At 37.7% G+C, this 22,096-nt stretch overlaps 2 protein-coding genes across 8 annotated transcripts; one reads left to right on the forward strand and one right to left on the reverse strand.

Annotated features, from left to right (window-relative positions):
• Window positions 1-763: 763 nt before the first annotated feature.
• On the reverse strand, window positions 764-3,880 carry LOC120008681. Its single transcript, XM_038859066.1, has 5 exons — window positions 3,800-3,880; window positions 3,229-3,432; window positions 2,544-3,180; window positions 940-2,417; window positions 764-841 (listed from the first exon to the last, which is right to left on the reverse strand). The coding sequence occupies exons 1-5, from the start codon at window positions 3,878-3,880 to the stop codon at window positions 764-766; spliced, it is 2,478 nt and encodes an 825-aa protein (XP_038714994.1).
• Window positions 3,881-6,213: 2,333 nt separating this feature from the next.
• LOC120009282 (serine/threonine-protein kinase BLUS1) lies at window positions 6,214-21,667 on the forward strand. 7 transcript variants are annotated; one of them, XM_038859806.1, is made up of 22 exons: window positions 6,214-6,450; window positions 6,798-6,978; window positions 7,466-8,115; window positions 9,696-9,950; window positions 10,298-10,422; window positions 10,551-10,595; window positions 10,701-10,782; window positions 10,920-10,988; window positions 11,097-11,267; window positions 11,359-11,424; window positions 13,010-13,078; window positions 13,196-13,333; window positions 13,461-13,534; window positions 14,230-14,490; window positions 15,783-15,871; window positions 15,965-16,038; window positions 17,059-17,178; window positions 17,251-17,293; window positions 17,399-17,445; window positions 19,414-19,481; window positions 19,550-19,601; window positions 21,263-21,667. In XM_038859806.1, exons 3-22 carry the CDS (start codon window positions 7,948-7,950, stop codon window positions 21,299-21,301), a joined length of 2,055 nt encoding a protein of 684 aa, XP_038715734.1. In that variant the 5' UTR covers window positions 6,214-6,450; window positions 6,798-6,978; window positions 7,466-7,947; the 3' UTR covers window positions 21,302-21,667. The 7 variants fall into 7 exon arrangements, with proteins under 7 accessions (XP_038715734.1, XP_038715736.1, XP_038715735.1 ...); XM_038859808.1 differs by having other exon boundaries at window positions 7,794-8,115; XM_038859807.1 differs by having other exon boundaries at window positions 6,827-6,978.
• The last annotated feature ends 429 nt before the right edge of the window (window positions 21,668-22,096 follow it).

Below are 22,096 nucleotides of genomic sequence, written 5' to 3' on the forward strand. Positions count from 1 at the left end.
TGTAGTTCGGTAATTGAAAACTCACGTAGAGAACCCTGTGGCAAATAGAGACGGTTGTGCCGAAACAAATAGCCATCCTATAAAAGAAAAACAGAAGACACATTATCCTGGGATGCCCCGTTAGAAAGAGATGACCATATAGAAGAAAAATCTGGATCAGAAGCGTATTGGTCACGAATTGTCTCAAACCCAGTGGAAGCAATAGCAAAAGTAGCTAATAGGTGGACACGCCTACTCAAGGCATCTGCAATTTTATTTTCTAGACCCGATTTATGCTTCAAAACAAATGAAAATTGTTGAAGGAAATCCACCCACCGTGCTTGCTTAGGACTCAAGGTTTTTTGAGTAGTGATATATTTCAACGAGTCATGGTCAGTGAATAAGATAAATTCCTTGTGCAGTAAGTAGGGTCTCCAATGCCTAAGAGTTTGGACAAGTGCATAAAACTCAAGTTCATAAGTAGAATACTGTTTGCGAGTGTCGGATAATTTTTCACTATAGAAGGCAATGGGATGTCCTTCTTGACTTAGAACGCCACCAATACCCATGATGGAAGCATCACACGCAACTTCAAAGGCTTTGGCGAAGTCAGGTAATCGAAGGACCGGGGCAGTAGTCAACCGATTCTTGATAAAGGTAAAAGCCTTTGCTGCCGCTGGAGTCCAAGGGAAAACTTGCCTTTGAGGCAGTCAGTAATGGGGGCAGTGATAACATTGAAGTCTCGAATGAAATGTCGGTAGAAAGATGCAAGCCCATGGAAGCTTCATGCCTCTGTGAAGGTAGTAGGGGAAGGCCAAGAGAAGTTAGCCTGAGTTTTTGCTAGGTCCACTTCCAGGCCTGCCTGCGAAATAATAAATCCAAGAAAGTCAATTTTAGATTGTAAAAATGAGCATTTTTTTTGTGAACAAAAAAAGAGTGAGTGCGTAGAGTTGAGAAAACCAATCGAAGATGGTGCATATGCTCGTCCTGGTTACGGCTATAGATCAATAAGTCATCAAAATACACCACCAGGAATTTGCCCAAGAAGGGTTTGAAGGTTTGCGTCATGACACGCATGAATGTGCTAGGAGCGTTGGTTAAGCCAAACGGCATAACCATCCATTCGAATAATCCATCCTTCGTGCAAAAGGCTGTTTTCCACTCATCGCCGGGCTTGATATGAATTTGATGATAGCCGCTGCGGAGGTCCATTTTAGAGAAAACCGAGGCACCAGAAAGTTGATCAAGTAGGCCGTCCAAGTGAGGAATAGGAAATCGGTATTTGACGGTAATCCGATTGATAGCCCTGCTATCAACACACAATCGCCACGACCTATCTTTCTTTAGAATAAGTATGGTCGGTACAACACAAGGGGAGAGACTTTCCCGGATAAATCCTTTGGACAGGAGTTGAGACACTTGAGAACACATCTCAGAATGTTCCCCTGGTGTTAAACGATAAGCTGGAAGGTTGGGCAGTGATGAACTCGGTAGTATATCAATGGTATGCTGCACATCACGCAAGGGAGGCAACTGATCTGGAAAATCATCGGGCATCAAATCAGGGAACTCAGACAGGAGATCAATGACTGATGCTACAGGAAGTGTATGTGTGGATGCAGCCGGTTTAAGTAACAACAAGAACATCATTGGTGTATTAGGAGAAACTTCAACCAAGCAAGAAAGAGTAAGGACTTCCGAAAATGCCGTCGGCGTGATAGCAGGACGTGGGATGGGTCTGAAAGGATTGAGGGTGAAACGCCTGCCTTTGTAGATGAAAGAGTAAGAATTACGGAACCCATCATACAAAGCTTTGCGATCATAAAGCCACGGCCGGCCGAATAACATTTGGCACACGGACATGGGAACAATATCACACCAAACTTCATCAACAAAGGTCGGTCCTAAGGAAAAATGAACCCGACACCGAGCTTCTATCGGTTTGGAGGTAGCATCAACCCAGCTGATACGGTAAGGCCGAGGATGAGGTTCTTTGGCAAGGCCCAGGTTATCCACGACAACGCTTGCTATGGCATTCATGCCACTACCATTATCAATCACCGTATCTAAGGCCTTGCTCCCAACTTCAAAACGAGTATGAAAGATGGACGTGCGAAGCCAATAATCTGCATCCGTTGTAGAAGATTCACCCATAAGAATGGGTTGGATGATACAACTAGGCAATTGGGACGCCTCTAAGGTTTCCTCTTCAGGAATTGGTTGTTCCAACTCAGTAGAACTTTTCAGGGAGTAATCGACCGTTGTAGTTGTGTCCCCTTCGCAGATAAGGCCGGGCTTGGTACTCTTACTGGGACAGATGACAGCATAATGGCCCTTGCCTCCACAGTTAAAACAGTTCACAGCAGTATTCTCGCCTCCACGGCGGCGATTGTCGCTAGAGGAAGGCGGGATTGAGGACCCGGATGGTGTTGGGGAACCTGTAAAAGACGCAGTGGAGTTAATGTTAAAATTGGAATGGACATTATTACCTTTGGGATGTGGGATAGAGGCTGATGACGTTGTCAACCATGGGCGCTATTGATGAGCAAGATGGGCTTCCATACGAAGGGCAGCCTGATATGCCGCATCAACGGAGGCCAATGTCATCGCGAGCAATTCATACTGAATATCCTCTCTTAACCCAGCGATGTAGCGAGCAATGGCCTGGCGTTCAGGCTCAATGATTTGACTGCGAATGGTGAGTTCTTGCCAACGACCAGTATATAGAGTCACCGAAAGGGTTCCTTGCTTAAAACCCCATAATTCCCGAAGTAAAGCATCCACATAATCGGTAGGCATATATTTTCCTTTTAGGCGAAATTTCATCTCCACCCAATCAGAAAGGGGAGGTCTACCCAGACGTTGAGCTTGCTCCTCAATACTGAGCCACCAAATACGAGCACTACCCTTCAATTTCATAATTGCATAATCCACCTTGCACTCATGCAGCATTTTGTACCAACGAAAGTAATCATCCACAGAGATTAACCAATCGTGGAAAGAGGTGGGGTTAAGGTCACCCCAAAATTCAGGCACATCAGTCCGAACTAAGCGTTTGACATCATCAACAGGGTCGGTCCGCCGTTGAGGAAGGGCTGGCTCAGGTGGGCCAGTGGTACGTGTCCCATTTCTGTACGACGGAGGAGTGCAGATCTCAGGAGGTACAACACGGCTACTGCTTGCGCCGAAAGTAGGATCTGGCTCCGTGGGTCAAGTAGCACTACTGGCTGGTAAGACCTGTTGGCAAACCAGATCTAGACGTTGAGAAACAGTGTGCACATGATCTCCCAATGCTTTGAGTTGTTGCGTAAGTGCGGGGATATCGTCGTCCCTCGCGGTGGTGGACATCGTAGAGTAGTTAAGACCACTTCGAGTGTACATAAAGGAGACACCAGTGAAGGTGTCGTTCTGGCTTCGATACCACTTGGTGCAGTCCCCGTGGAAACTTGACTTCTGAACACACAAGGAAAGAACAGACGTGAGAGATACCAACAACTAGCTCCACGTGATCATGTGAAGAACATAAACCACTGAGGAAATTCTTTACTAAATAGGCTTCAATACAAGCCACTAAGAACCAAGAACTACAAATACTAAACAGAGCTTTTTCTTCCAAAATAATCTACCTCTGCAGAAACCAGAAAGAGAACTTAAATACAAGGGATATGAAGGCAACAACTATAAACACTAAAGCCAGAAAAGACTAGACTACAGAGAGTACAAAAGGACAAAAGTCTTCAGCTAGAAAACCAGCTTTAAACATGTCAGTTTGGTTGAGTTTTGTCCACGGCACTACTTGGTTGAGTATGGTCCACATCACTTGTAGCTGCATCAACGTCTCTGGCTGTTTCTTGTTGGCCTCGAAGAAATATTGCGATTGCATCGTATAAGCCACACCCATTTTGAGTGATGTTGTTGATGCCATGATGATGATGTGTGTGAGATAATTAGAGAATACTGAAATGGTGGAGAGATATGAGATAGTTATGAGTGATTGTAGTATGGTCTCATATCATCAATCATCATCAATTCAATTTATATATATAAAATGGAGGCCTCAAGGATGTCTCCCCTTGAATTGTGGAGAATAGCTAAAAGAGGGGTAAAAAACTTCCCCTTAATTATAGGAAAATCATCAATACTAATAATAAAGACCCACCAAAAATTAAATAAAAATAATATTAAAGATGTTAAAAAATTAAATAATCATAATATTAAAGATGTTAATTATTGGAAAATCAATGCTATTTCAATGATAACCCATTAAATGTACATAAATACTATTAGGAACAACAAAAAGTGATAAAAGATGCGTAATAATGAAAAGTAACGGTCAAACACTAATTAAATGTGCATAAATACTAATAGGAACAACAAAAAGTGATTAAAAAAGGTAAAATAATGGAAAGTTACGGCTAAGCAATTGAACAATCATAATCATATAATTAAGATAAGTGTATTACAAAATACTAAAGTGCTTTAGAAGCTGCCACATTTGCTTCCGTATGGCTCAAACTCTTGCCACATGTAAAAAAATTAAATTAAATTAAATTGAAGTTGTATTAAGAAACGCTTTCAATCATCATGTCTTTTTCATCTCATGTGATCAACCATATGTTACAATTCAATAATGTCATGTTATATATAGCAGCGTTATTATCTTGCTACTGAATGTACTCGCATTATAATTAAAATCTTTGTTAAGTGAATTGCACTTCAAACTTTATCACTTTTAAAAACCTTTTAAAATCTTTTAAAATATTTTAAAAGGTATTGTAGTTATTTGTTTATCTTACAATTATCTCCATTTTTTATAATTCAAGCTCTGTTGTTTATCATGGCAACAAAGTATCGAAAAATTATCAAAAATATTTATTTTTCAAATTAATTATGGGTCGCACGAAGCGCGAACATGCAAATTAGTTTATAAAGGTAATGAGAGTATTAAGTGTGGACCAAAATGTTCTAAAAACTAGTCGTTTTTGAATGTTGGTAAGAGTATTTTGGTCTTTCTTTTGGTGTTTTGATTTATTATAAAAAACATAAATATCCTTCAAACTAGTCGTTTTCTGTTATAGGGGCATTTCAAACATTTTATCTTTTCAAATTTAAATTTAGACTAGGCCCGATTGGGGGTTCGAATTTTAAGTGTGCAAGTCCCGCTAAGTTCCAACATAAACCAAGCCTGAGTTATAATTTTAAGTGGGGTAACTTTAGTCACACCCCTAAATTTACTAAAAACGCCCAACTTAAGTTGACCATCCCTTATAAAAATCAATTGACGAGATATCTTTAGTAAATATAAGGGTGTGACTAAAGTTTTCCTTTTAAGTATGCAAGTCCACAAAGCTCCGACATAAACCAAGCCTGGGTCTGAATTTTAAGTGTGCAAGTCCACGAAGCTCCAACATAAACCAAGCCCATGTTAAGTGCGCAAGTCCAGTTCAGCGCTCATGGGCCTTTCAAGTTGGGCTCCAAATATCTCTGGGCTCTTTATATCTTCACTTAATTGGATTCAAAATCTCATAGATCATAGATGGGACTATTTTGTAAATAAATTTGTTTTGGTCCAATTATTGTCTGCTTCGAACAACTAATAATAAACAAACATATGGGCTTTATGTATAAAAAAAAAAAAACATACGGACCCCCAATGTTGCATCCAAGCCCGTGGTCCTAGCTGTCCACAGGGTTGTCTTTCCAATTTTTATTACAAACTTGGTTGTCGTTTTATTTTCCATTTGTCATAAAATATCTTCCATAAATCTAACATCATATAATTACAAGATTTACAATTAAAAAAATAAAAATTAACAGTATTCTAACCACATATCGATTATTTTTTTAAAAATATGACTGAGAAATATATTTCACATTGAGATCGAATTTTAAACACATATATGTTTAATTAAATTGATTGTCAATTGAATCACTTCTCGTCAGTCCCTCCGATATTTTTTTATCCTTGAAGTTTTGTATTAAAAAATAAATTTATTTATTTTCTACTGAAAAATAATTTAAAATAATTTAATAGTATAGTTTATTACATTAACCGTTACAGTTTGAGCTTTTACTGACATTTTTAGGTGATCTTCCTCTCTCGAGATCTACCGTTCCCCGATAAAACTTTTCCGAGATAATCCTGATTAATTCACCTACTCCTCAAAATCTCATGGCGGGCCCCACTGCCTCCGTCTTCTCTCCTCTATATTTTTGCAGTTTCAATTTTGATTAAACTCTTTTTCTTTTCCTCTTCCTCTGCCGTCTGTCAAGCACAGATATTGCTGATAAGAAAATAACTACTGTGTTTTTTTTTTAATTCTTCTTTATTTTCCTGTGAACGGGATTCGATTCGATTCCATCTCTGAATTCTGAACTCGCAAACCCGCGAGAAATCATCTGCGGCTACTCTGGTCTCGCCATCGATTATATCGAAACAAACAATTAGGTTGTCACAGAGGACTTGAGCAGGTTAGATTTTATGCTTCTCTACTTTTATTTTGCATATAGAAACCCTAGGTCAGTGGTACTGATGTGGCTGATTGATCGAATTTAGTTGACTAATTGATTTGTAGTTCCAAGACGAAGCTTAATATTTTTGGATGTGATACTCTTTTGCCATCAGATGAATCGGAGAATTTTGGAGTTTTGATTGACAGATTCTGTTCGTTAATTTAGATATTTGGTGGTCTCTATTTGCCATAGCAAATGTGGAATTGTTAAAATTGAGTTTCTCGTGAACTTATTTCAATTTATGTGATAGTTTGGCTAGAAGTCCTGATTTGGGACTTAAGAGCGTTTTGCATTTGTTTCTGTAGCTGGGAGACTGGTTGAAATGCTTTTGCAGGAGTGTCGTTAATGTTTCCGTTACAAGGCAATTTTTGGCTCCGAGGAAGGGGTCATTGAGTAATTCCTGGTAGCACTCATTAAGTAGATTGGGGTGCCTAGTGCTAGCAATTATTTATTTATCAAGAACAAAGACCATGAAGCAATCTTCAGGTAAAAAATTAAAAATTATCTACGAGAAATCTGGTGGTGTTTATAGGAGGTGGTTTTCTTTGCAGTATGATTTGCTCCATATTACCTACATGTATTATATTAATTCATTGAACCTTCAGTCTCAGTTGTATAAAATTTTGATCAGCTGAGGTTTGCAGTTAGATCACAATGCTATAGTTTTTCTGCCCGACTTCAATGTCTGAAATTTTGGTAAAGCGGTGACAAGATGTGAGAGGTTAAGTTCTTTGAAAATTATGAAATTGCTTGCACTCGGTTTATTAACTTTTTAGTTGCATGGATTGTCATATTATTCACATTTAAGTGTATTTGATTCTCCTGGTTTTCCTGTTGAACTCTTTGTGATTACTGATATTTTACTGTCACGTCACTGTTCCATAGGAAAGCATTCTCATTCTTGTTTCGCAAAATTTTCTAAATCATGTGCATTTTTTCCAAATCATGATTACTGTTGTGTTTTTTCCTCCAGGTTTCCCTCTCAGCTACCCTTAATTCAGCCTTGTTGGCTTCACAGCCAATACTTTACTAGGCAGATTTCTATCAACTTTTGTTGTCCTCAGTAGAAAGATCTGGGGATTTTTTTTTTAAAAATTTGGAGTCATATTGGAGTGGTCTTTTCTTTGGTTGAACTTGGTGGAGCTGAGCCTCTAGACCCACTTGTATTTGTGGGCTTGTACCTCATCTAATGGCCCATGGAAATATTGGATAGTTCTAGTAAAATCTACTTGGCATTGAGTTAAATTATTGCTTCCCTTTTAAGATAATAACTCTGCTGTATGCTGAGAATGAAACCACAGTTTCGTTGATTTGTTGCTGTTGAAGAAGGAGAAGATGCTACCATACCAGAAGAAACCTCACATCAATATGATGTTCATGTCTACATGCAGTTTTTATGCTACCACTGTAACATTTAGGAGCAAAGTAGGTGTTAATGCTTTGTAAACGAAAATTATGGATCATATTTTGGAGAAAAAATACCCGGTCTGTGCAGAAGAGTATAAGTTATATGAAGAAGTCGGTGAAGGTGTCAGCGCCATCGTGTACAGGGCTCTTTGCATTCCACTTAATGAGATAGTTGCTATTAAGGCTCTTGATCTGGAAAAGTGCAATAATGATTTGGTAAGTGCCCTGCACTGTGAATTTCACTTTAGAAACTCTTTAATTTATATTGTATGGATATGTGCTAGCATTTTTTTTTATGAATGATATTGATTTTAATATTAGTTATTCTTACCATATGGGAGGATTTAGGATTTGAACCTTCAACTTGTTTGAAATCCTAAGGAGTGGTTACCACTAGGCCAATAGCTCCTTGTTTATGGATAAATGCTAGCTTATTGTTGCTTCATGTTTGTGGTTATTTTTTCGGCATGTACTTGCATTTATTTTCTTCACATTTAGGGATCCCTAGATATGTGTTTTAGCTAGTATTTTTACTACCAATAGCCTGGAAATATGGAAGAAATGATGTTAACAATAAATAATCTGGAAGTGCTTTTAGAATGGAATGCTGTTTTGCATGTGTAGAACTGCCTGAGTACAGCTTTCCCTACTTCCCTTTGTTTTTCTAAGAGCCGGGTTGAAACTTATTAGCATTTTCATTGCAACAACATTGAATATTGCCCTTATTTTTAAGCAGAAATAGGTTTATGAAGTTCAGTCCTCTAGTCCTCTTACATGGTAATGGTTTTTCTTCTTCTTATTATCATTTTAAGTGGAAAGAGAGGTTTATTAAGGTACCTCAGGTGTAGGGGTCACAACAGAAAGTACAAGGAGCATAAGCTAATGGCCTCAATGAGATTGCTACAATGCAGAGATGACCAAAATGTGCTACAAGCAGGCCAATTTTTAATAAAAAATTCAAAAGAGGACTCTTTGGAGTTAAATATCCTGCGATATCTCTCCTTCCAAATTAACCACATGATGGATGCAGCCTTCATCTGGAAAATCTTCATTTTAATCTTATCTCGAGTTAGAGAACTTCAGGAAAGCATTCTGAAGCACCTTGCGAGGGCTCACCCAATTGAAGTCCATGAGATTTATTGCAGAGCTCCAGTAACTCCTTGACCAAGGACAGAGAAGCAAAAGATAGCTTATGGACTTTGGTTTTCTTTACAGAGCATCTGTTAACTAGAAGGAATCCTATATTCTGAAGATTATCCCAAGTCAGAATTTAGACTACACAGCTTCCCAGCAAAAGAAAGCTACTCTAGGAGGAGCTGTTGATTTCTGGATATAGGAATTGAGAATTTCCAAGATGGAAGTTCACCTTAAGGAGCTCCCTGTAGTAAGATTTTACATTAAATACCTTATCTTTTGGAGAGTTGTTTGGCAAATTCTATCCACAAGAGTAGGATTAACACTAGAATTGTAGAAGATGCTCCAGAACTGCAAGAATGAATCAACCTCCGAGTCTTGTTATGTTGAAAGTTTGTGGTTCCAAGAGAACCAGCAGAGGAAGGCCCATACCAGTCACTAGCATGGTTCTTCTTAATCTAATCTTGGTTTTCATTCCACAAAAATATTTTTCTTTGTTTCCATTGGATATAACTTTTTAAGGTTATGTTTCTTTTGTCCCTCAACGTTTGCTTATTTTCTTGCGAATGCTTGGTTTAAAACTTTTGTAAAACCTCTTCGAGTTTTTGTTATGAAATATTGTATGCCAGTATACAGAATGATTTATCTTAGGAATAATGCAGGATGGCATCCGAAGGGAGGTACAAACAATGAACTTGACTGATCATCCAAATCTTTTAAGGGCTTACTGCTCTTTTACTACTGGACACAATCTTTGGGTTGTGATGCCATACATGGCTGGGGGGTCATGCCTTCATATAATGAAATCTTCATATCAAGAAGGTTTTGAAGAGCCTGTTATTGCTACATTGTTGCGCGAGACTCTCAAAGCTCTGGTTTATCTACATGCCCAAGGACATATCCACAGAGATGTTAAGGTCCATCATTTGCTTTTTGTGGTTACTCTTGAGTTCACGGTGATCCATAGTGTTTCTTTTTGTCTAACATTCTAATATGAAAAAGAAAAACGATAGACATTGAAAATGGGTTTATCTTTTTGTTCAACATCTTTAGGATGCACTTTACTTCCTTGTCACTGGTGCTGCAATTTTAGTGAAATGGCTCTAAGAAAATGTATTTATCGTTTTGTTCTACATCTTTAGGATATGCTTTGCTTCCCTGTCACAAGTTCTGCTACTCTAATCCAATATGCTTTTTGTTCTTTCATTTCTTTGGGATCATACAGCTGTTATGCTCATGACTTTTCTTAAATTTTCTGTTACAGGCTGGGAATATTCTACTTGATACTAATGGCGCAGTCAAGTTAGCTGACTTTGGAGTTTCTGCTTGCATGTTTGATACTGGAGAGAGGCAACGCTCCAGAAATACATTTGTGGGAACTCCTTGCTGGTATACTTGAGCTTGGAATTATCTGTAATATTCCATGATTTGAATTTTGAATCTTACTGCGATTGGGATTTTTATCATAATACCTGTATGTGCTAAGAAATTTCATTTTTGTGTAAACTTCCCCCCAGGATGGCACCTGAAGTGATGCAGCAATTGCATGGATATGACTTTAAGTGAGTAGCTTGCCTATCTGATCTGTGTTCCTCTTTTTTATTTTATTCCTACTTTTGCTTCAGTAATCCGAAAATGTTGAAAAAGTCCTCTTGATGTGTTAACAGAGCAGATATTTGGTCATTTGGAATAACTGCCCTTGAACTTGCTCATGGCCATGCTCCTTTTTCTAAGTATCCACCAATGAAAGTAAATTTCTCAATTTTTAGCATTCATTGCATGCCTGATTTACCATATCTGTGCAAATGGGATAATGATTCTGGATTCTCATTTCTATTACCTGTTGTGCTAGTTCAGACTTAATGTTTTGTCCTCTTGTGCTTCAGGTTCTTCTTATGACCTTACAAAATGCACCTCCTGGGCTTGACTATGAACGAGACAAGAGATTTTCAAAGGTTTATGTTGTTCATTTGAAAAAGAGAAATAAAAATCTAGTAATTACCTGATTATTTATCCTTAGTGTTCTTTTTTTTTTTTTTCCCTTTTTTTTTCTTGGGGGTCAGTCATTCAAAGAACTGGTAGCTACTTGCTTAGTGAAGGATCCGAAGAAACGTCCAACCGCAGAAAAGCTGTTGAAGCACCATTTCTTCAAAAATGCACGCTCCAACGAATTTGTAGCTCTTTCCATTCTTGATGGCCTCGCTCCTTTGGGGGAGCGTTTTAGGTTGCTGAAGGTCTCTTGATCATCGTTTGTTTTGCACGTTGTAATCTTGGCTCTGAGGTATGAATTCATGTTTATTTCTTATCCTGTATTTTATGTTTCAGGCAAGAGAGGCTGATCTGCTTGGGCAGAATAAGGCACTCTATGAAGACAAGGAACATTTGTCACAGGTGAGAGTTGCCACTCTTTCAGAAGGCAAATGACACTGCATCTTGCACTTCCTTGTGTCTTGTGATTAAACAACAGTCTTACTTTGTGCTGTGAATTAAGTGATGCAATCCTAGATGTAAAAATTGAGATAAGTGATAAAGAAGTGGAGAACTCAAAGAAATTAAACAAGAACTTCATAACATACATCAACCATAATCCTGACAGAACAAACTCTCTGGTTAGTAGCCAAGTAACTTATCATGTGAACGACAGCAACACTCAAATAGGCCATTAGAAAAGACACTGAGGGAGCAAGGGGAAAGATAAGGAAAGCAAGAGAAAGGAGAAAGATGTGAGAGGGGAAGCAGCACCAGATAGAAGCGCAACAAACTAGCAAGGGCCAGCAGTAGGTGAAAAAAATAGGGAAAGAAGAAATATGAACCAGCTGTAAGGTGGTTTAGGAAGGTTGTGACCAAGAAATAGATCAACACAGCAATAGATGGTGAAAAGATAAGAAATAAGGTAGAGCAAGCAAGAAACTGTAAAGAGAACAAGAAAAGGTGGAGAAAGAGAGGTGATGAAGGCTGCAGAAGAGAAGGCGGCTAGCAGGAAAATATTTCTGGAAAACTCAGCAATTTTCCAGCCCTAAAAATAAAGTTTTGAAGCAGCTTTTATATATGGGGAGGGGTCTAACTTTAGTTCCCCCATCATAGGTGTCACAATCTAAGTGGCTGCACTAAACTTACTTGAAACCAAGACACTTGTCCTAAACAAGATGTAGACAACCCCCACATCATAGGTACAATATAAATCAGTAGCTTGGTCAACAAAGTAAAATACACACATAAAACAAAATGAAGACCAATAATGGAAGCCTATCTAAGCTACATCATTGAGAGTCCAAAGTTAATGCATTTGTGGCATTGTGTTGAGATTTTTAATTTACTGTTAATGAAGTTGGAAGCTAATTAACACATTTGCTCTGCTTAGAGGGCAATCTCTCCCTTTATATGAGGTTAGTTTTGCAATGAGAAATAAGTCTTACCTTTGTTGTGCTTTGGAATAACATTCACGTATCTAAGTATGCCGTCCAATGTTTTTAGGGCCAAAATTGGCATTTTATTTTTGAACAAAATTCGTATGTGAAATAATTACCTCAGTTGACAATTTCTTGACAAAGGAACTTTTGGAGTTTTAATTTGTGAAAATAGTTGTTTCATATATTTTGAACGGTTTTCCAGTTTCAGCCTAAGTTTGTGTGAAGTCGGTGGGAGGCTTTTTATATATTTGAAATTGAATATTTTGGTCTATTATAGAGGCTTTTGGAAGTAAGTTCTGTCCTTTTGGAAAATCCGATGAAAGTCGAAGTAATTTCTAGTAATCTTAAGATATGTTCTTTGTCTTGTATAATTTATGCGCTTCAGGTGGCATCCTTTTTGTGCCTTTTGATTGTTTTTTTTTTTTTTACCATTTAAGAGAGTCATCATCACTACCAATTCAGTTTAGTGGAAATTTATCTTCATTAGTAGAGTAGCTTCTATTTCATTTTCCATTTTTTTATTGGCCTGTTTTTGATGCATTTATAACTTACTGGTTGCCTTGCAGCAAGAGTACATAAGAGGTGTCAGTGCCTGGAATTTTAACCTTGAGGATCTGAAAAGTCAGGCTGCCCTTGTAAGTAGTTTTAGTTTTTTTGCCATTTCAAGCCCTTCTAGTAAAATGTGAAATTACTTAGATATGGATTTTTCATTGGCAACCTTTTACCTTAGGTAAGCAAATTGTTTTGTGCAGATTCAAGATTATGATGAATCGTCAAATGCAGAGAATCCCGGTGTAAGTAGGAAGCAAGAGGACAGCTGTAATGCTGTGTTTCCCACAGAGAGGTTGCCCAAGGAAATGGCTAATTCAAATATTACCTCTAGTGAAGAGGTCATATTATCTGCACTAAATGACTTCCTTAAGATTTGTTTTTCTGTTAGTTCCCAGATCTTCTCTCGAAGCTCTGGAATACATTTGTTTTTCCAGTTTTTTGACATCTATCTTTCAATTGTTTCAGGAAGGTTTCAGTGATCTGCCTGATTTGAAGAGTACACTTGCCTCATTTCCCATTAAACCTCTTCAAGCACTAAAGTATGGCTGTGTGTTTTTTTCCTGTCGGTTCCTTTACTTCCCCTTTTATATGTGGCTTTCATGTTTTCCTTGTGTATGCCTCCATTTGATATTGAGATTAGCTGCCCCTGTGGCATTGTATTTTTGAAATGGCTCCCGAGTGTTGTAAGGTTCAAGGAGATTTATTGCATTTGTTATATGGAAGTTGTTAAGATTAGTTACTTCGGCAATCAACCCAATAACTTAACTTGTTAGGTTGGGAGTTGGGACGTTTCTTTTCATTTATACCATATTCTAACACTCCCATCACATGTGGGCTAGACAATCCGACGGCCCAACACGTGCATAACAAACGAGGCTCAACACTAAGCGCAACAACAAACACGCACAAAGGCCAACACTTGGGGCAACAATAAATGGGGGTTTAAAGTGCAGTAGTTAGGGTTTGAACCCAAGGATCTCCCGACTCCGATACCATGTTAAGATTAGTTACTTTGCCATTCAACCCAATAAGTTAACTTGTTAGGTTGGGACGTTTCACATCATTTATACCATATTCTAACAGAAGTAATAGGTTTAATTTCTGTACTCCATTTATTTTATCTATTGTTATTTACTATTTTATGCAAGTGTATAAAATGTTGAAAATCATGCATCTGTTAAGCTTTTGCAATTTAGATCTTTAGTCAATCGTGAAACACGGTATTTTGATGCAGAGGTTGCTTTGATGTTGGCGAGGATGAAGTTGGTGGAACTAGTCCAAGTTGGAAGGATACTGCCCTCTTGGATTCCGAACTGGTTCAAAAGTTGTCGCCAAATTTCATGGGCCAAGAATGTGAAAGATATGAGGGCAGCCATCCAACACGAATTAACTCCATACCACGTCATGTCGCTTCCGAGCCTAAGAAGTTTTTTAGTGGTTCACTAATACCAGATAATGCCTTTTCTCCAAGAAAGGTCATTCGTGACGGAGACAGGTCAGCTTTGTTTTCAATGAAGTGGCATGCACAAGAACACAACGAGTGTTCACCTTAATTGGCTCTCAGTATTTAAGACGTGCATTGGACTTCCTCTTTCTTGCTTTCAAATTGGAAGAAACTTTATTAAGGCTCTCACCAAGAAAATAAGATTTTATTGTTGATCTTGTAAAACCCTAAATTTCAGCTTTCTATGATTGTAGGTTAGCAGATTTTGATGCAAATCTTGATTTATGGTTGAGTGAAAATTCTCATATAGTTTTATATAGGTTTTTATGTCTTAAATCTGTAGCTGCATAACTCTATGTTTTACTTTTCATCAATTTTTGCCTTTACATGGATGAAGGGTATTTTCACTTTCGTTTGCTCCCATGAAACTTTCTTATTTTGTTTTGTCACTCATCTCCTTTGGGTAATGTCCATTTAAAACTCTCATCTGCTAATCGTATCTCGTAACATATGCTGCTTGAAGTCATGTGATGACTAATAGGGACTTGCTGAGTTTTAGAATATTTACATCAGTAGCCATCCAATGGATTTGCATCTGTATGACAACAAATAGTGGTATCTATGGTTATCTTTTAGGATTGGTTGAGCGATCCTTCTGACAAGAATGTGCTGGGGTTGCTTGCGTCCTCAACATGATACCCCAAGATTATTATTCTTTAATAGAAAGTGTAATTCAAGGCGGCATGCAATTTGAGTATTTATTTAAGATATTTGATATTCCTTGGACTGTTCAATATGAATATGAATGTGTGATAAGACGGTCAGTTAATTCAATTTTTTTTTTAAAAAAAGTAGACAACGAGAATGTCGATGAACTTCTCCTTGATCAAAGCAATTCTGCAAGCATAAATATTTTTGGTTGTTGAATCAGTATAGCTAGAAACTAATTCAAGCTTTGCAGGTTGATGCTTTTGCTTGAAGTAGGATTGCTGATTAGGCGTTGCCAATAGTAATAGATGTTCATCTTGCAATAAACTTCCTATAAATCCTGATGGTTGATATACGAATCCTGAAATGCGAGCATATGAGCTTTAACATTTGATTTTATATATTGATGTCATATGGTGGTGAACTGAAATAGTTTGGGAACTATAGAAAATACTCTTCCTAATGTATATTCATCCTGTATTTCCTCCATCTTTAACTTGCTGGTGTGATGTGCAGCAGCAGTTCTATCTTGTAGCTAAAATGTTGCCAATTGCTTTTGCAATCTCAATGTGTCTGAGTGGGAGACATTCTATGTAATTATCTTTACTAACTTGGGTATTTTTCACATTCTGAAGGGATATTCTACAACCAAAATATCAATCAGAGCGAAACTATAGTGGTCCATTGTTCCGCCAGAAAAGAGAGAGCAATAATCTTTCTTCCGGTATAATTGTAGTAGACTTCTCGCATTTACTCTGTTTATACTATCCAGTTTTATGCTCTGTAAAAGCTTTTTTTACATCTGTATGTGCGGCAGAGGACACATCAGAAGGAGCTGTGGTCCAACACAAGGGACGCTTTAAGGTCACTTCAGCAGATCTCAGCCCCAAGGTACATCTGCATTAATATGATATTCTAAGTTCAACCCAATAAGTTTTAAAGCGTGATGGTAATTTATGCATTTGATGTCATATCTTGGTGAAAATTTTACAGGCACTATGTTTAAGAATTCCCATGTGAGATTGCAGTTGTGCACACGTTTTTAACATCTCAGAATGAAGAGAACGTGCACTAGTGAATTCATTTTTAGTTAGTTTTTTGGTCCTTAATGCACAAGCAGAGTGCTTGCATAAGGCGATATGTAGTCCTTTCTACGTAATTTCCAAGATTTAAAAGGAAAAAATATTTGTAAATTTACAGTTCTTCTAGTAATGGTTATCAGCAAGATCATGCAAATATAAAGACCTTTGTTTAAAATCCTGTTGCTTTAAGTCAAAATGTTGTCGGAATCCACTCTGAGTGAAATTAATTAAGGCAAAAGAAACATCAGGATGAGGCTCATTTGCTGCCATGTTTCAGTGACATGTTAGGCTAGTGTCATAAAGATGACAAAACATAGGTGGTATGCAGTATGCCTATTGAAGTTTTGACCTATATTGAATCAGCTTTAGTTAAATGGTGCTTCCAAATGTTCCTTGTGGTCCAAATTGCTGTTAGTTTCTTTTTCAGACTGGTGTATGCATTTTCAAGATTTAACCTTTGGATATCATGTGGGTTGAAGTTTATGGCTTGAATGACATGGTTTTCATTCTTCAACGAGGTTTCCAGTATATCACTCCCACCCCCCTCCCGGCCGCCACTCAAACCCCTTTTTCCCCCCTCCCTATTTCTAGATTTACTAGCATTTTTATTAGGATGGACGAAGGATGATGTATTGACGTCTCAGTTTATGAATTTTCTGTAAAATACAATTTTTCAGTCTCACAAATTTATTATCTTATTTGTGAATACTTGTTCAAAATTTTGTGCATTTGCTTAATATTTGGCCTTTTGAAGCATATGGATGCAACTTAGAGATTTATCCCTTAGGCAATGGCTTTGTAACCATTGCCTTTATTTTGTACCGTTCAGGGTTCGGCAAACTCTTACTTTAACCCTGTTTGTGGAGGTTTGACTAGCCCAACAAATGTTCCTGCTGCCTCACTTCTTTCATCTCTGCAGAATATTTTGCAGCAAAACAACATGCAGAGGGTATTTTTTCTGTTTACATTTTCAGTCCCATATACAATATTTGTTATGTTTTAAAAACTTTCTCGTTGACAGGAAGAGATTATTAAATTGATCAAGTATGTGGAGCACACTTCCGGTATGGCTTTTTTTATTTGTTTAGTCTATTAGTGTGGTCATTTTGATCATTGCCTTTGAATTTTGTATTGGTGATTTTATGGGATTAAATTGTTTTGTCAAATAGGCAAGCGGGTGGACTCTGCTGAGACAGGGTGTAATGACGTTTTGCAGGTATATGGTTCTTTCTTCTTCTTTTTTGCAACCCTTAATGATTACCTCTTCTCATTTAAGCATAATGGAATTCTTATTAGGTGTTGCTAGCTGTCATCTGTTACTGATGATTGATTCAACATTGTTCGGTTAGAGGCAGCAATAGTCTATCTGCCATTTTTGTACATGTGCAGTGCCATGCTTTGTAGTAACCCAGAGATTTTTTAAAAAAAAATTTATAAATATAAAAAGTAATAAACTCATGATGATGACTCATTACTGGTACGAGATTGCCCAATTTAAGACTATGGGAACTTTTATGTAATGTAATACCAATATGGTCGGTAGATTGTTTTTCTTCTAAAATAATCTGGAAATTTTGTTTGGCCCAAGGTTTAGTGTCTTCTAAACCTTTATTATGAAAGGCAGCAACCTGGGGACTTCCTTTAGAAAAGAGAAACATAGAGTTATGACTTGCAATCTTATCTACAAGGAGAAACTACACATCTCATAATTTGTCACTAAGATTGGTAGGGAAGCTAGATGACTTTATGGCTTTATTCGCTAAAAAATATAGATTAAAAAGAGAACCAGTGGAATATAAGGCTTTGTGTATGCAGGTACTGGCTTTAATCATAGTGAGGCGAGTCTTATCTGCTTTATGATAAATCCTGGTTATCTACTGGGTATATTGATGTGTTAAAATAGGCAAAAAAAACTTTTCTTTCCTCATGATCCATTAAGTTTGATGCTTGAGCAGTGTAGGAGTAATCCTTTTATTTTTGTGATGTTTGTGGGAACTTTCCGTTTGAGCTTACGAGAAGAATATTAGTTGCTTTGTTTTACTTGGTTGCACTTCATACATACCCTTCCACAATACTATTTAATGTAATAATTGTGGCAATTCAAAGCTGGTAGAGTCGCGCTCATACACGCTCAGCACCCAAGGCCCAATCGACACCCACCCATATGGGCCGGCTGTACCCAAGGCCTCCCAGCCCATACTAGAAAACCTTGGGTACTAAGGGAGGCCCATACCTCCCCTTATAATCAACACCTTAGCTCCCACATCTTTCGATGTGGGACAATCCTATTAATACCCTCCCCTTCAAGACCAACGCCCACGTTGGTCGAGCATCATGGCCGGCCCCTCCGCAGGGCCTTTGCCCCCGTGGGTCGAGCACCATGGCCGGCCACTCCGCAGGTGCGGCCCCAAGTTGAAAGCACGACAAGATCGTACGCTTCGATACCATTGATAGAGTAGCGCCCATACACGCTCAGCACCCAAGGCCCAACCGACACCCACCCATATGCGCTTCGATACCATTGATAGAGTAGCGCCCATACACGCTCAGCACCTAAGGCCCAACCGACACCCACCCATATGGGCCGGCTGTACCCAAGGCCTCCCAGCTCATACTAGAAAACCTTGGGTACTAAGGGAGGCCCATACCTCCCCTTATAAACACCACCTTAGCTCCTACATCTTTCGATGTGGGACAATCCTATCAAAAGTCATGAGGGATATGTTTGATCTGGTTTATGTCCGATACATGACTCCCTATGTGAATGTCAGTCATTTCCAATGAAGGCAAAAACCTCAAATTGGAGCATGCAAATCTGCTTGCTAGAAGAAGTAATTTATTTTGGTGTATAGGTAGGAATCCTTATTATCGGTGATCCATGGATGGTAATCTAATGACAAATTTTGGAAGGACTACCTGTCGTAGCCTAGATTTTGATCTGAGTCTTGCCTTATCTTTCTTGGGTTAAATGCCTGAAAATTTTATTTTACTGAGCCCATTGCATTAATGCATGAAATAATATCGACTCAGATAGGTGATTATGTATGCTTCACTCGCATGGTCAAGTTCTTTAGTATCTCCTGTCTACTCTTTTCCGTTTCAAAACCTCGATAAGTCAGCTAAAGAGTAAAGAATTGATATGAGGAATTGTTTGTCGTTTTATTAAATGATTTAGATATTGCAGATGCAGGCATCTCCAAACTCTACCAGAGAGAGAGAGCTGCAGGCACAGGTCATTAATCTCCAACAAAGGTACATAATTGAATCAAATTTCATTAATTGCAGAACTATCACTATCTTAAATTTGTCTCCATCTTCAGTGTTGGAAGCCTAGTTGAGGAATTGCAGAGGCAGAAGATGAAAAATGCTCAGGTGTGCATCCATTTTACTTTGAATGAATTTGTTTACTAAACATTTTCCTTCTTTTTTATCATTCTCAATCTTTTGGACTCTCGGAGATGTGCCTATTTTTAGCATTCAACAATTTGACACCAAGAAGCCTGACTATTCAGATTATTTATACAAGTGACAATCTGATTTCAATGTGTAATCATAACATGGATAGGCTTGTCCATCATTGAAAGCATCGGAACTACTCTTTTGCTTTTGGGGGGGGGGGGGGGGGGATAAGTAATTTATAGGAAGTTAATTGTGAAAGACTCTGGCTTAATAGTTTTTGTTTGTCCCAAAATTCATTTCTTTGAACAGTATATGGGTGTGTCCCATTTGAGTTTTAGCTACAAACTCTCTGGCTTGGCAAATATGGCAATACCAACACGTTTAAGTGTTTATTTGAATTTAGAGGACGTCATTAGTCCAAGTGGTTAGCACTTAGCACTTCATCATCCTGCTCTCAAGCCGGAGGTTCAATTCCCCTTATCCCCAAGAAAAGAATAATCAAACAATAAAGTGTTATTTAAATTTTAAATAACAGAGATGTGTTTGTGTATCTAATAAATTTATTCAATTTAACAGTTCTTCTGTAAGTTCATCTATTTTATGGAGCAATTAGTCTAGAATGAAGTTGAATACTGGAGCAATGTTCGGGGTTAATAATGGTATTAACGTAAAGATCGTCTTATGCACCATCTATGTAGCTTTCTTTATGAGAGAGAACGTCTTGAGATGCTACCCTGAACAAGGTAGCCCATGGTAAGGGAATCTAGAACCAGCCGTAAACTCAAATGTCTCGGGTTTGAATCTCACTTTATGCATCTTAGATTTAAAATGGTACTAGTGGTTTGCAGATGACTGCTAGTATCACAATATCTGGGGCATACATTGTTTAGTTGGGTCCAATCTTGCCCTATCTTGGAAATGCTCATATTTTCCGGGTAAAAAAAACATTTATTTGAGGTGTCCTCATAATGTTGGATTTTCTTTAAATAAATAGTGTCCACAACAATAAAGAATCACAGTAGATCTTTGAAGTCCATGACAATGGACGCATAGTTGACATTTGTGGTGTCTATTATATTGGTTGTTTAATTGAACTTGTATTTTTCAATGCCAGTGTGATCGTATGGTTTTCTTATTTTTAATCTATTACTCTGTCAATTGCCTTAAATTTTTCTGTGGTTTTCGAACAATTATGTAAATTTAGGGTTTAGATATTATTTCAGACATTTTTTTAGTAAAACCAATGGAATAAGATCTTGATTCTTGAGCCATAGATATATCTTAAATTCATTGAAGATAGTGTTCAGCATTTTTTTTGTTGATTTTTACTCTATATGCTTCTCTTTCTGTTTCTTCTCTTGCAACTATTGGAATGATCATAAATGGTAAAATAGGTATAGTTGCAAGTGAATTCCTTCCATTACCTTCCAATGTTGTTCTTGTTTCTTCGGATCTTCTTTTAGGTACATGCTTCATCACTGCACCTTCGTACTCAGTGTTTATTATATGTCACTATGCTATGGCAACCTTTTTTTTTATCGTATGTATCTGCCAATTAAGAAGTCTGCCAAAATTTTCACGCGTTTGTTGTATGAAGAATGGGTATCTTATTGCACCCCTTCTTTGTGTTGCAGTTAGAAAGGCAACTGAATGCTATGCTAGTGAAGGAGTAAAAATGAAAAGATGTCAAGATTACAGGATGAATTTCACCAGTGGCCAGTTTCATGAAGGTCTGCCAGATAATTGTGAGGTTTAGGGGCATATAGCGATTTGTATTCTTAGTTGTACCATATATGGGAACATGGGTGTGGGCGTCCCCAAATTTTGAGATGCTAAGCCCTTAAGCCTCACATCTTTGTGACATGTAATTTATTGACTGGATCATTTATTGTAATTATAGTAACACTCATCTCTCCCCCTCTCTCTGTGATGTGATTGTGTCCACGCACTATCCCTACAATATTGTCAACTCATCAGCTTCTAGCACTTCAGTTTTTGCTTATGTGAATGCCGACACAGGTGGTCTCTTGATGGCTTTAGGTTTATATGGTCAATAAACTAGGGACTCTAGTTGTATTGTAATTTGTAATAGCTCATATGCACAGCAATGCACGTAGGTTGTTGAAGAGCCCGTTTATGTTCATCTACGGCTAATCATGTAATGCAACTCTTTATTTTTTTTGAATTATGGAATATGGAATGCTAACTTCAAGTCCCAAAGTATGGTAAGCGCGGAGCTTATATTGAAGTTAGTTTAAAAGAGAATGAAAGTTACATAAAAAAATTATAGCTGGACACTAACATAAGTTGTGAAAAGCCTAAAAAATTTAAGTTGGTTTAAAAGAGAAATAAAAATTATTAAAAAAAATGAAGACTGTATAAATCATGGTAGTTGGTTATTTTACGATTTGATTTTATTTTTTATATAATTTTATTTTTATTATAAGTATTTTTCTATTAATTTTAAA

Source organism: Tripterygium wilfordii, chromosome 11 (assembly GCF_013401445.1).
Source record: "Tripterygium wilfordii isolate XIE 37 chromosome 11, ASM1340144v1, whole genome shotgun sequence".
Lineage (NCBI taxonomy): Eukaryota > Viridiplantae > Streptophyta > Magnoliopsida > Celastrales > Celastraceae > Tripterygium > Tripterygium wilfordii.